Raw genomic sequence first — 15,784 nt, 5'->3', positions numbered from 1 at the left:
ATGAACAGGGTGGAGTAGAACCCGGTATATCTTTCTGAAGACGGAACCTGTATCACGGCTTGCTGTGCTTGCAAGGTTTGTACATATTGTAGCAGAAGTGCTGCCTTCTGTGGAGCCTCCGGGACCTTGGTGGGGGAGAATTGATCCGGAGGAGGGGTGCTGTGAAACTGCCAGAAATGGCCCCTGGTGACTGTTGCCTTCGCCCACAGATCTGTGCAATTCTCCTCCCAGACATCCGCAAAACGTGCCAGCCTGGATCCTACTGCTAATGTCTGGGGTTGTATACTGTCAAAAGGGTTTGGTAGGCTCCTGTGGGATTTTCATGGCTTTTTGCCTGTGTGCCCTGAGGAAGGTAGATTGGGTACTCTTCCATCTGCCACCTGACCCTCTGGTTTGTTTGTTGGCTCTCTGCTCCCTGAACCTGGAGGAATGAGATCGGTTAGGAAATTATCTTGCTCACCTCTGTTTCCTGTCCTGTGGAAGTATGCCTGACTTGCCCCCCCCCCCCCATATTTTTGAAATGGCCGTTTCCATCTTAATGCTGAATAAGGCCATGCTGTCAAAATGGATCTTGCACCAATTCTGTTTCGATGATGCATCAGCAAGGTTTTAACTATAGGACCCTTTTAGCTGTGACGGAGTGTAGCATAGCCCTGGCTGAACACTTGATCATGTCTATAGCAGCTTCACCAATGAAATGGGATGACACCTCGAGTTCTTCTAGAGACTGAATAATATCAGCTCTTGGAACCCCCTCTTTTATCGCGGACTCAACATTTTTAACCCAAATCTTCAAGGCACTTGATAGATTCTCTTTAAATCTAGATCTATCCTCCTGTCCATCGAATCTTTAAAGGGGGTTGAATCCTCCATTGCGAGGGTAATGTTCTTGGCCAGCCTGAGAACTGCCATGTCTACTGCCAGAGGGGAGTCAAGAGAGTCTACATCTGCCTCCTGCAGAGGATAGAGCTTATGCAGCCTGTTGAATGAGAACCTTTTCTCAGTGTTCTGCCACTCTTGCTTAATGACACCTTAATTTCCTCCATGAAAGGAAAGAAGGATTGGTGCTTTTGGAGGAAGGGAAGATAGGATTTTGCGTTCTTGGGGGCTTCCTCTTCCTCCCATGCAATGGTCTGCTTGATTGCCTGGATATATGGATCCACCAGGGAGAAGCTAAATCCGAGCTGTTCCGGATCACTCACCGAAGAGGAGGAACTGCTGTCTTCCGCCTGTTGTGCAGACTCTGCAGAGGTAGCGCTGAAATGAAGAGCACTACCTGCTGAGGTTCCTGGGTGATCCTCTATTAGAGCTTCCTGGCTGGGGCCACTAATGGGCTGTCTGGCTGGGATAATGGACGTGATCTCAGAGATGGAGTCTCGCACCACCTTCTTCAGTAAGGTTGACACTTGTGCAGTCTCCTGCTCTCTGTCCACTGCAAACTATTCCAGGCAGCCCCTGCACACTAGCTTGTTGGGCATTGGGGCTGCTCCACAGGCCCAGCAGGTCTATTTATTAGGGTGCTGGTATTTCTCAGGAGAAGAGGAGGCGTGCCACCTCTCTTTTGACTTCCTTTTGGAATGGGAGTGGTGCCTGTGCTCTCCTAAAGGAGTCTCTTTCTTCTCTGGCTCTAGATGTACAAGATCATGAGCGTGCGGGGCTGAAACTCTTGAGACTCTTTTTTTTTTTTGCAACAACCTGCAAACTTACCACGTACGGTGGTCCCCTACCTTATGGGATGAGGGTCTTGTGTAAATGGTGACTGACTCATGGCTGGAGGGTAAGTGGGGCAGCCAGCTGAAAAATTGAGAGCTAGGAAAAGAAGGACAGTATTTGAAGAACACAAAAAAATAAAAATACTTAAAATGAAAGAAAATAATTTTTTTTTTTCCTATGGTGAAACAGCAGGGGGCACTCAAATTACATTTTTCTGTAGTTGCCTGCCTGCTATTCTAATCAGACTAAGCCTATTAATAGACCTGGGGAAGGCAAATGACCTCCCCCCAGTCCCATACGAACACTTGCTGGCAAAATACCATGTTTTTGCCTCCGCCAGTCATTGAGTATGCGTGACCCGGCGCAGCACGATGATACCCCCTAGTAAGAAAAGGAGCACAGGATGGCCAAACTGGCCCTATAGGGTGGATGGAGCAGCCAAACAAAATGTGCTCCATCCCTCAGGATGGCACAAATGCTGAGCCACTGCCAGGGACCTGAGAGGGAAAGAAAAGAAAAAAAGGGACAGCATACCCTAAATAGCACAAGTGGCCAAAACAAATGAAATAAAAGCAATAGCTGCCCCCCCCCCCACATCTATGCCCACAGTCACTTAGTGAATGGCAGATTTTGTTCCTAGTGTGGAAACACTGCAGGCCCCATGGAGACCCACAGAAGGGGCTCCCTAGGCTATAGCGCATTTAGCAGACGGAGCCTGTGACCTCATACTGGGAGAGGCTCAACCCAGCCGGATGCTGCACAGAGGCAGAGGTGGGGACATACCACTGCTTACTTTATCACTGGTGTGTTGAGGTATGAGGAAAAAAAGAAGAATGGGGTGGCTGCTAACTATGCCTTTATTTATGCTATTCACTGGTCCTGAGGGAGTGGTCAAGAGGCGGAGCTCTACCACTAGTATGCTGCCATGTTGGTGTCAGGGAAAAATGCTTACTTTTGACTTTAATACTGCTTAAAATGCTTGGGCCCCAATCACATCTAATGTAAAAGTTAGAATACCATACAAAGAGCAACAATGTCAGCAGAGTAAACCTAATGTAAATACAGAACAAGTATCTTTGTGTTTTGTCATCATATAATAGCTTCAGCTTGATGTACTTCAAAGCACGCAAAGTGTATAATGCATGAGTGTTTACAACTAGTGCCAACCATTCTAATGTGGAGTGTATATTGGCAATATGTTCCAAAAAAAGGTTTAATACATCCTTAGAAGGTTGCTGGATATGTTCTTGAACTCCCTGTAATGGTACAAACGAATCCCATTTTTAAGACAGGAAATACTATAATTATACTAATCAGAAAAAAGGCAGCTCATTTTGCAGCAAACATTGGTTGTCAATACATGTGTGTCACTTCTGTCTGTTACCCCATACTCAGTTGCTCTCCATTTTTGGCATTGTGTTGAAAATCAGAGCCACTAGAGGCCGATCTGCTGACTACTTTAAGATTTACTGCAGTACAAGAGCTCTGGGCTTCAGCAACATGGCAGCCTCCGGCAAAAGAAGCAGGAGCAATACTGGAGGCAATTTACAGCACACCCTGATTTTGGTAGCATTAATATTAATGGGGAATGTATATTCCTTGCCAAAGAATGTTTCTTGTTATTATGGGCAATGTTCCACTTTAACCAGATCAATACAGGGCACTTAAACCCCCTTCCTGCCCAAGCCATTTTTTAGCTTTCAGAGCTGTCACACTTTGAATGACAATTGCGCGGTCATGCTACACTGTAACCATGTGACATTTTTATAATTTTCTTCACACAAATAGAGCTTTCTTTTGGTGGTATTTAATCACTGCTGTTTTTTTTTTTCCTAAAAAAAAAAAAAGGCCGAAAATTAAAAAAAAAAAGTTTTTCGTAGTTTCTGTCAGTAAATGTTGTAAATAAGTAATTTTTGTCCTTCACTGATGGGCACTGATGAGACGGCAGTGATGGGCACTAATATGCTGCACTGATAGGCACTGATGAGGTGGCACTTGTGGGCACTGATGAGGCGGCACTTATGGGCACTGATGAGGAGGCACGAATATGCCTCACTTATGGGCGCTGATAGGTGGCACTGATGAGCACTGATAGGCGGCACTGATGGGTGGCACTGATAGGCGGCACTGGTGGATACAGATAGGCAGCACTAGTGGGCACAGATAGGCGGCACTGATGGGCATTGATGGGCAGCAGCGATGGACATTGATGGGCAGCAGTGATAGCCAGCACTGACTGGCATCACTAATGGCCACTGATTGCTGCCAATTGTGGGCACTGGTTGGCACTGATTGCTGGCAGTGGTGGACACTCATTGATGCCACTGATGGCACTTAATTGTAATCAGGGCACTGATGATCAGTGCCCTGATTACAATCCTAGATGTCACCCTGTGATTAGATGTCGCTGATCAGCTCTCCTCTTCTCACACTCTGTCAGTGTGAGGCGAGGAGCGACGATTAACGGCATCTCCATGTTTACATGTGACTGGCTGTGATTGGACACAGCCGATCATATGGTTAAAGAGCCGCGGCCGCAGCTCTTTACAGTGATTGGGGTTGCGCCATGTCCTAGCAACACGGCGGGGCCACAATCGCCGCGTTGCGTGCCCCCGCGGGCGCGCAAGAACAGTCGCTCTGGGAAGCTGTCATATGACGTCCACCCTGAATGAGAGCTGCAACGCCCAGTCGTCATTTGACTGTGGGCAGGCGGCAAGTTGTTAAAGAGGAACTAAACTCCCTAACATACTTACCTTCATATTCCAGTGATACAAAGGTTACATCTGTTGCCGGCCATTGTTATCTTCTCCCTGGGCTCCTTCCATGTCAGATTTTCATCTTTTTGATTGCCGGTGGGGGTTGGCAACACCCCATGCATCCATGCATATGCACGGGAATCAGTCAGTCTGGCATGGCTGGAGTGTTCTGAGGATGCATGCTGAGCTGTGCATGTACAGCTCAGTGTACATTTAATAGAAGACCGTGGGCAGGTAAGGGTGTGTTATTGCAGAGTTATAGCATGTCCCTTCTGCAATAAAGAGCTGTGCACTCACAATTTGCAACAAGTTAGGTTTAGTTTCACCTTAAGGCTCGGTTCACACCATTGCGTTTTTTCATGCTTTTTGCAGAAACACATGACATTTGTAACATGGGTTCCTATGGAACACGTTCACAGGGTCAGGGACATTTTTAAAACACAAAACTTGCCTTTTTTGTTTTTTTTGGTTCAATAGACTTCAATGGAGAAGTTGCAGAAAAGATATGCGTTTTGCATTTTTAAATCTGCCCAACAACAAATTTGCCAAAAAAAAAAAAAAAGCATAAAAAAATGCAAATCGCTCAAAAACAACATGCATAGGTGTGAATGGAGCATTAAAGAAGAAGTAAACTTCCTCTGCTTACATTTACCTATAGGTAAGCCTATAATAAGGCTTACCTATAGGTAGTGAAAATATCTACTAAACGTGCATCGTTTAGGAGATATTTACATTACATGCAGCCAGTGACATCACTGGCACATGCGCTCTGAAGGAACGGCCACAGGTGCTGTTCCTTCTGATCCCCGTGCCGTGAACGGCGGCTCCCACGCGCAAGCAGAGTGACGTCATCGTGGCTCTGGCCAATCACAGCGCTGGAGCCCATGAACCCAGAAGAAACACCGGGAAAAATGTCAGCCGTGTCAGCGGTGTGCGGGCAGTACTGGAAGGCTTCGTTCTAAGGTAAGTATTTCATAATGAGCTATGCGATGCATACTAGCTCATTATGCCTTTGTCTTACAGGATTTTTTTTTTTTTTTTTTTCCTGAGTTTACAACCTCTCTAAGTAAATAAAAATGTAAGATATGTGACATTCTACTTAAATAATATGTTGAATGTGTTTTCTTACGTTTTGGAATCACAATTCCATCAGACCATTGTGTTTCATCAACTATTCCAGTACTTGATAGTAAAATAAATTTTACGCTAAAAAAAGAAAAGAAAGAGTAAGTACTTAAAAAATTTTAAAACGTTATAATTATTAGACAAGTATAATAATCAAGTAGAAAATGGGTTTGCATTTTCTTTAGGATATAGCTGGTTATAATGTAGTTACATAATTTTAAAGAATAAGGGCACGTTTACACATCCCTTGAGTTTTTCTGCTTTTAAATAGAGAAATTTTCTGAAATCTACCCATTCATAGCCCGCATATGTCTTAATAACCTTTATGGGTAATGCAAAGTACTAATAAAATTGTTTACATTCTGGTTTTGTGGAAACTTTGAACAACATAATTTGCTTCAGTTTTCTTCGGTCTTTCAACTTTGTCCCACTGTGTTCGCCACAGGGAAAGAAAATGTAATGGAAAGAAAATGGTTGCTGCTGAACTAATTTCAGAAAGGCAACACACATCCAGCAAATGCAGGAAGTATCAGACGCGTAAATAAAATGTATGTTTACTCAAAATGTTGTGTTTTGGCTAGAGTAGGGAAGGGTTAAAACCTCTGCCAGGCTATTTTTGCTGTCAGTGTATCATTAGGGAAATTTCCCCTCACTTCCTGTCAGAGGAAAACTCTAATGAGGCGATTTCCTCTCCTAGACCAAGTCCCTGTAACCGGTGTCCCCATTAAAAGTTTTCCCTTTTCTTCTTATCCTGGGGACAACTCTATGATTTTGTATTTTACCTTTTTTTATTTTTCAACTATACAAAAGAGAGGATAAACCTCCCTAATGGGGGCGAACCCTCAACCTGCTAATTGGAAAGTAGATTAAAGTGGTAGTAAACCGCAAAAATGAAAACAAAAATGTATCCTCTCCCTGCAAGTTAAGAGCATAATGTGCTAGTATGCATCGCACACTGGCACATTATGAAAGAGTTACCTGAAAACACAACTCTCCAGCAGAGCGCTGTCATGGCTCCCCTTGGACTTCCATCTTCACCCAATCTTCCTTCCAGATTTGCGGGCTGTGTCTGTTTGACTGGCCGAGCTGTGATGACATCACTTCCGCGCATTTCGGGCGTCACGGCCACGGCATGGCTATATCTATGGACAAAACGCAGTCCATTGAGAGCGCAGTGCGCATGCACCAGTGACATCACCACCGCTGCTAAAGTAACTAACTCCTAAACTGCACGTTTAGCAGATGTTTACTGTACCTACAGGTAAGCCTTATTATTGGCTTACCTTTAGGTATAAATCACTAAAAAGCCTTTACTGCCACTTTAATGGCAGCACCCTCATGTTAGCATGTTCACTGTCAGCGCATGAGCACAAAAACAGAGTCAGACTGGCCTACTGGCAAAGTTAGCTTTGGGTTCATGCTAACCATGAGTTTGAGCAGAAACCCAGTCATTCACAGTTTGAGAATATGATGAACAAAGGCTGCTGTTTGTGCCCATAGCAACCACATACCAGCAATGCACTTCCTGGGATCTGAAGTGTGGCCAAGTGGCTTATGCACACACAGAGTAGAGGAAGTGAATTGAAATTTTCCATCGGGACACAGATGGCAAAAAAAAACCTGGCAGGAGTTATTACCCTACTCGAAATAAAAGGCTTTAGTTCTACATAAGACTGTGCATTCAGTTCAACATTCTACTGGCTCTTATCTGTAAAATACTGGCTCTTATCTGTAAAATAATACAATCTACACTGCCCGCCCTGGAGACATACAGAGCGCGGAAAAGAGTTACCACCACCACCGCTTCTCATCATCCTCCTGCGGTGCCTCTGAGAACGATTGCTTACATTGTGGACCCAGGACGAATACCAGTACTGTAGTATCCCCCACTTATATGCTTATATATTATCTACTTTTGTGAGTAGCCATTTGGCTGTTTTGTCTTGTCCAATTAAACAGAAGTTCTTTAATACTGAGTCTGGCGGACCTTGTCCTTTTCTATTCCTGTTTTATAGAGCTGTGCTTCGCTCTCCAGGTTGCAGCCATCAGAGCAGTCCTAACCAGCATCGCTTCTCATCATCCTCCTGCGGTGCCTCTGAGAACGATCACTTACATCGTGGACCCAGGACGAATACCGGTACAGTAGTATCCCCCACTTATACGCTTATATATTATCTACTTTTGTGAGTAGCCATTTGGCTGTTTTGTCTTGTCCAATTAAACAGAAGTTCTTTAATATTGAGTCTGGCGGACCTTGTTATAGAGCTGTGCTTCGCTCTCCAGGTTGCAGCCATCAGAGCAATCCTAACCACCACCGCTTCTCATCATCCTCCTGCGGTGCCTCTGAGATTGATCGCTTATATCGTGGACCCAGGACGAATACCAGTACAGTAGTATCCCCCACTTATATGCTTATATATTATCTACTTTTGTGAGTAGCCATTTGTAGGCCCCGAAAGTGACTCAAGCCCAGGGACCCTCCACCACCCTAAGTCCTGCCCTGCTAATGCATATAGAAGGATTTGAGCACTGGCAAACAAAAAAGCACAAACCAGCTTGGTGTAACCCCTCCCAGGCTCCCACTCTTAGCATGCCATCATTTTTTGTTACCCTCCTTTTTTCTGTTGGCCTTCACAGAAAGTGTTTAATCAATGGAGAAAAAAGTTCTGCAACACTAGGTGGAGTGTTTCATGCACGCACTCATGCTACCTCCTTTTCAGCATGAGCTAGTATTTTCCTGCCCTTGCTCCTGTTCAGTAGAGACATGCGTATTCACCTCAGTTAGCTGCTGCCTATTGTGAATTGGTCATCTCCAGCCATTTAAACCTCTCCTGCTAACAGCAGCTGGTTCATGAGTAACTAATAAATCTTTATCTGATACTGTAAATTAAATTGTCTCTGTTAAGCATGACTATTGTATAACAGATGTACCTTTTTCTTTAAATAACCCCTTTACTCCAACCTATAACCAATAACCTAATTAACTAGACCACATTGAAATTGGAGTAAAACACAGGCCATAACAGCCTTATTTATTAACAAATACTTTCAAATTAACATAAACACAAACATCTGTTATTAAACCCATCATTCCATCCTAGCGTTGGTCTTTGCAGGAACCTCAATTACCATCTGTGTAAATACTGCACTGCGGTACCTCTCAAATTTGTTAATAGCCCTCAAGCTGACAGGCTGGCTCAGAGACAACCACTGACCGCAGTGCACCCGTTACCAAAACTTCCAGCGAAACCTCCGTTAGCTGAAATACCACCATCAGGACCCATACCATTGACAGGTCCTGAACTCTTCTTTCCGAGGTCTCTTCCTTCACCCGCAAAGACCAACACCGGCCACAGCGCCCAAGTGTAAAACCTTACACTTGGGTGCCCCGCCACACCCTGAAAGCTCGCTGTATGCCATCTTGCAGCCCCAATGCCCACATGTCAATCCCCACTGCATTAAGGTGCACTCCATTCCCCTGAAGGTATCTCCATGTCTCCACCTCCAACTCCAAGTGCCGTATCACCAATCCCCCGTTCCTCACCAGGAATCTGCTTACCTCCCGGTTAATCTTTTTACAAGCCCTATTAATGCCCTCCAATGACCTAGCCATTCGCCATGCAGTCTGAGCCAAAATGTCAGATCACACGATCACCATGTCCGGGAATGCCATGCGGAGACGAAGTATATCAAACTTGATGTCCCGCGTGATGTCTAACATGGATCTAACTCCCAGATCGTTGCCACCCACGTGCAAAATTAAACGTCAGGCGGCCTATCCAACCATGCAAAACGATGCACCTCTGGAATCATCCTACTCCATAGCATCCCCAGAATTCCCCACCAGCGAACACAAGCTTCCTGTCTTGAAAACCCCAATTGTCGGCCATCCGGCCTAACATCAGCCCTTTTTGCTCCCCAAAACACAAACGAATGGCCCAATATCCAGACCAGGCCCTGCACATCACCTGAAAGAGAAAAAGACAAACGTACCACCATAATCTCAACAAACCAAAAAAAAAAAAATTACAGCCATACATAAACCCCATCAGCCCATTCTCATTCCAACCCCACCAGCAGATGCGGGTGAACGTACAGTCGAAACCTACGTGACTCCAATCTACCAATGCGCTTGACGGACTCAGCATCCATCCCACACCGAGCTGCCTCCATCGCCGCTCCTATCCTGAAGGAATGAGAAGAAAATTTTTTTTCTTCTAAACCTAGCGACCACAAACATTTCCGAAAAACTGAAACAAATTGAAATCTGGATAATGGGGACCCGTCCGCATGCATTAAGAAGGACCCCGCAGTCTTGGGTCGCACCTCCAAAAACCCCCTCACAGCCCCCCCCCGGACACAGTGGTGAGCCCGGCAAAGAGAAAACCTGTACCGTTCTGCCCTTGCCCACCTGATCTGTCTTAGATCTATGCAACAATAAGGATACCTTGTCCTCCCGGCCCATCACCTCATGTACCAAAATCTCCCCTTGCACCTTCTTAGAAGGGCTGACCAGCTCGCTGATCCGGAAGGCCCCAAAAAACGCCAACAAAAACGCCACCCTAAACAGCGCAACCTCATAAACAGATGAACATAAATCTGTCAACTGTGCCAAAATTCCCCTAAGGATACTAAACGACACTGGTTGCCTGGTGTCCCTATGCTGCCTGGACCGCCTATAACCTTTGAGCGACTGCCTCACCCAAAAATCCTTAGTAAAGTCCATCCAACCTTGCCATTTAAACAAAAATGCCAACCCCGCCATCTTTTTCCCCAATGCGGACACTGACACCCCATTCTCCATGTTCCTGGAAATAAAATACAATACCAGCAACCTCACCTCCGAGCCCACAGGATCCACTCCAGCCATGTGTACTAATGCCCACCACTCCTGCCATACCTTGCTATATGTAACCCACATAGTCTCACTCACCGACCTCCTGATCCATCCAGATACATTTCCAATGCAATCCTTCACATGGGAGCATGGGACCCCCTGCTGCTCCGCTGCCAGCTCTCTGAACCTGTCCCACTGAAAGTGAGACAACGCGTCAGCTATGACATTCTCCAATCCCGGAAGATGCACCGCATACATAAAAAAACATTCAGTTGCAGGCATCTCAACACCAAGTATTGTAGCAGCCTAACCACTGGGGGAGATGAAGCCGATACTCTATTGATCACCTGCACGACCCCCAGGTTATCCCCGTGAAAATGCACCTTCAGATCCCTGAAAGATGAGCCCCACAATTCTACTGCTAGCACCACCGGAAACAATTCCAGTAGCACCAAGTTCTTTGTGAAACCTGCATCTATCCACGACTGCGGCCACGGGCCCACACTCCACCTGCCCTGAAAGAAAGCCCCAAAACCGGTAGAGCCAGCCAAAGTGCTTAGGTGACCTGATCCCAGCCGTACTTGCCGACAGCCAACGGCAAAATACTCTCCCCATCGGCAGCATGTGACATGCAAAGATGAGCTTCCCTAACAACGATTGCAACGCCCAAAGCTGAACCTTGAGCAAGCCTAGCATGCCCTTAATCTCCGCCTTGAGAGCCGCCAGTTTGTCCTCTGGCAGACGGCATTCCATGGCACCTGAGTCCAGGACAATGCCCAGAAACGTGATGACCGTGTTTGGTCCCTCAGTCTTTTCAAGTGCCGAGGGTATACCAAACCGTCCTGCGATGTGCTCCAGCGTAGCAGATCTTGGAGGAAGCCGGTCCCACGCAAAGGAAGTCGTTCAAATAATGGATGATCAAGTTCACTCCCGAAACATCCCTGACCACCCATTCCACGAAGGAGCTAAACTGTTCAAACAGCGCACAGAAGATGGAGCAACCCATCGGAAGACATTGATCGACATAGAACTCTCCGTTCCAGTGACACCCCAGCAACCAAAAGCTGTCCGGGTGCACCGGCAACAGCCGGAAAGCCGATTCAGCATCAGACTTTGCCATCAATGTCCCCTGACCATAACGGCGAACCCAGAATACAGCCGCATCAAAGGAAGTGTAACTCACCGTACATTCCTCCTGGTCAATGGCATCATTGACCGACCCCCCTTTGGGGAAGGAAAGGTGCCTTCTTTGGCACGACCCCCAAAGGGAAAACCACCAAACCCGCTAATGGTGCGGATGTGAAAGGGTCACCCATGCGACCTAACGCAACTTTCTTACGCAATTTCTCAGAAACTACCTCCGAATGTTGCATGGCCGATTGTAAATTGCGAGACACTGGGGGAACCACCTCTAAAGTGCATGGGATGTGAAAACCCTCAGCCAACCCCTGTTCCAACAACTGGGCCGCCTTCCTATCCGGATACCTACCTAGAAACGTCCGCTTCCTTTCCACCATCACCGGCGCACTCCCTTTAGTTTGCAGACGCTCCGGCGCGACCCTTTCCGTGTTTGAAGCATCTGGACAGACTGTGAGCCCCTCCACAACCAGAACACTCGTGCTTGTATCGGCATGCCCCCCCAAACCTGCAGATACCTTCATTGTACTGCCAACAGACCCCCTTTTTTCTTGTCCAGGGGAAGCCGGTCCACCGGCCCCTCCCTGAAAAAAACTGACTCTGAGCCCTCGCCAAAGTCATTAGGTGCATCCACAAACTGATGTCCTTATGATCTCATCTCAACACCGGACGCATCGCCCTCCGCTGTCTGAACTGCTTGTCATACTGCCGCAATGCCGTGCCCCCGTAGACTCTGTGTGCCTCCCCAACTGCATCCAGGTAACAAAAGAGCGCCGAACAATGTTCAGGGTTCTTTTCCCCCGATTACGCTTGCCATGGTTGCGAATGCCTGCAACCAGTTAGTAAACGTCTGCGGAATCAGCCGATACCTCCGCTTCTCCTCATCCTACTTTTTGGACTCCTCTGGTTTCACCCTATCCAAGTTAAATTTTTCCAACAGCAGCAGGGAGAAAATCTCAACGTACTCTCCACCGGCTGTGCCAGCATTGGCCCCAGTGTCTCTTGAAGCCAACCTGGGCCCCGCGCTGCCACTTCCGCCTCTAGCTGGGCCAGTAATTTCTCCACCTCAGCCATGTCACTGCTGCTTCCAACTTTCCCTCACGCTGTGGTGCCAGGGGGAGGGGCCAGCTTAACTTGTTACCCCATCCCACTTTATTCTACCAATCACAGCCTCTGTCTTATCCATGTACCCTGTTTCCCCTGTGACGCCAACCCTACGCCTATTTATTTTATTTACTTTGCTAAGTTCCCTTTCACACTGGATGCGGTTTTCAGGCGCTTCAGCGCTAAAAATAGCGCCTGAAAAAATCCTCATCTACAATCCCAGTGTGAAAGCCAGAGCAATGTGCTGGCAGGAGGTCAAAAAAAGTCCTGCAAGCAGCTTCCTTGAGGCGCTTTAGGAGCGGTGTATACACCACTCCTAAAGCGCCCCTGCCCATTGAAATCAATGGGCAGCACCGCTGAAGCGTGTGCAAAGCGCCGCGGGAGCGGCGCTTTGCGGTCGCTTTTAACCCTTTATTCAGACGCTAGCAGGGGTTAAAAGCACCCCGCTAGTGGCCAAAAAGCGCAGCAAAAACGACAGTAAAGCGCTTTACCACCGACGCCCCTGCGCTGACAGTGTGAAAGGTCTCTAAATGCAAGGGGTGTATGAGTACTTTAATTCCTTCTGCACCACAATTGTCCAGTTTACATGCAGCTGTGGCAATCTCTGCACCTTCTGCAGCTGAATCTGATGAAGAATCCTAGAAATCCCTACAGGATCATTTTGTTCTGAGGAGTCACAGACAGCTGCTTTTGCTCTCAGGCTTAATGAAACAATCTTGGTTCTTATTGATGAGGTGCATATCACCTTAAAAACAGAAAAAAGCCTGTAGCTTTTACTAGCACTGTTATTTGTCTGGGACCTTTAAGGATCCTAAGACTACTAAAGCGTTTCTATTACACACCCTACTTGAAAGCATTTTGCATGGAGATTAGAAAACTCCTGAAAATCTATTCACAGCTCCTGAATGTTTTGTTAAAAGAGAAGTATGGCCAAAGCTTTCTTGGTCATACTTCTCTTCCGGGTCAGAGGAGTGCACTTACTTTTGCTCTCCTATGACCCAAGGTCAGCTAATAGTGGGCTTTTGCCAGTAATCAGCTAACATCACAGAGCCATTACACAGCCAGTCACTCCCTCTGTAGCCCAGCACTCCAGTGAGCCCTGGAAGGGTTTGCTGTGCATGGCTTTTGATGGTGAATGCCTCTTCTGAGCTGCTTTGGATGCCCTCACAAAAGATATTACGGGTGGTATGAGTACTCATTTGCCTCACCTGAAGAAGCTTAGAATGAAAGTCAAGATGGCTCTTACCTCCTCTGAGGCCAGAAGAAGCTCCTTTCATTACTTCAAGGTTTCCAGGCCAAGTACCCAGTTCAGTCCTAAACTCTGGGCTCCTAAATCCCTCAAGTCTGTAGACAAGTTTGCCAGCATTAAGGTATCCCTCCACATTCCAAAGTGGGGTGGGGAGGGCTTCAATTAGCTTGTACAAACATCTGGTCAAGAAGCATTGCGGATGCTTGGGTAAGAGACATGCTTTCAGTGGGCTACAAGCTTAAATTCTAGGGCATTTTCCCCCTCATTGTATGGTTCCCTGGCACAGAGGACATTTTGCAGCAGTATGTCTCCACTCATCGCAATGCCAGTGCTTTATTGGCTCCCTGGTCTTGCTGCACAATTGGACCATTTAGTGGCTTTTGGAGACCTCTCCTTTTCTTTCATTATAGGATCCTCCTTGTCCCTAGAAATGTGTCCACTGGTTACTGGAGTAAGAGGAAGCCTCTGCTGTACATTTGCAGAGCTGATAGAGAGGTCCTCAGTGACTGCTTTACCAGATCCACCAGTTGGTCAGCCAACTTCAGGTCTGCCCGACTCACCTATGTATTTAGCCTGCTGGCTGCAGGCTCTTGGGACTTACCAAGTCTTTGAAGCACAAATACATAGTAGAATTTGGTGCACTGTCCCTTTAAATATTGCATATCCATTGGATCTGCATGAGGATTATGATCTTTACTTTTTTCTATAAACAGTGGGGGAGGGGGGGGTGTCATTAAGTGTTCCAATTTCTATTAATTTATGTTTTCATAAAAGTAATGAAATCTTTTAATGATGTATGAGATTGTGAATAAGAAATTACAATTTCAGTACTATTTTTTAATATTTAATTACTATGTATCTGTTTTGTTTATACCAGTGTTCATATGTTTGTCTGGATTCCCAGTGGCTGAAATACAAATAACTTTTAGCATCTCTAGTATACAGGAATCTGTTCAATGTTTAGTAGTAATCCTGCCAGGGCAAACTATCACCTTGCTTTTTCCTCTGGACCAACCATGAGTCATTGCCCCCTAAAAATGTACACTTGTGGAACAGTGGGGAAGGGGGTGGAGGATAAAGCATTCGAATTACACACATATTTAGAGTATAATTTGCAGACATGTACTATCACAAAAGAAAAATCAGGAAAACATAAAATTTATTCCTACCTGTATGAATCATTTTTCAGTGGACCATTGCAGAATGCTTCTCCTGTACAGTTTATTTGTGAGCCAATTAGCAAAACATTAATGGAGTTGTTTGAGCATGGGTACGCAACAGCTGGCATAGGTAGAGTATGATAGTAATTTGAACGATTATTTATAAATGATGTATATGTGATTGGGATGCTGAGCTGTGTATCATTAATCTGGGAAACAGCTGCAACAAAACAAGAAATTGTTAAAATATATAGCTGGCCATTCTTTGTAAATTCAATGCCTGAACAAATGTTGTTGGAAAGTACTTCAAAATGTTATTTATTTCCTTTTAACATTTGACTTTGGAATTAATGTAATTTCCAGAACAAAAAAAAACACTGTTAAAAATGTGTTCGTACAAAAAAGTCCCATTTTGCTCCTTTAAATTTTCTTGTCACAGCCATTGAAAACAAACATCAATTTAACCCCACAATTATTAAAAAATTAAACAAACTTTCTTAAAAGAAAAATTTGGATGCAGGGAATGCATTAAGGTTGGGGTCAGCAACCTGTGGCTCACGATCTACCTGTCGATTGCGGGAAGCTGATGGGTAGTTCAGAGGTCACTGCTTTGGGGGGGCACAGGACACTACTACGGGGAGGCAGAGGACACTGCTATGGGGGGTGGGGGCAGAGGACACTACTGCGTGTGTGTGTGTGTGGG

At 45.9% G+C, this 15,784-nt stretch overlaps 1 protein-coding gene across 1 annotated transcript in view; it reads right to left on the bottom strand.

Annotated features, from left to right (window-relative positions):
- Positions 1-15,784, bottom strand: part of LOC141128105 (uroplakin-3b-like) — a 51,383-nt gene that overhangs the window by 20,047 nt on the left and 15,552 nt on the right. The window contains exons 3-4 of the mRNA XM_073615188.1: positions 15,091-15,301; positions 5,599-5,675 (exon numbers count right to left, since the gene is read on the bottom strand). Coding sequence (XP_073471289.1) covers positions 5,599-5,675; positions 15,091-15,301 — 288 coding nt within the window. The remainder of the gene's footprint in view (positions 1-5,598; positions 5,676-15,090; positions 15,302-15,784) is intronic.

Source organism: Aquarana catesbeiana, linkage group LG02, assembly GCF_042186555.1.
Source record: "Aquarana catesbeiana isolate 2022-GZ linkage group LG02, ASM4218655v1, whole genome shotgun sequence".
NCBI lineage: Eukaryota > Metazoa > Chordata > Amphibia > Anura > Ranidae > Aquarana > Aquarana catesbeiana.
This window is presented reverse-complemented; position numbering and strand designations above follow the sequence as displayed.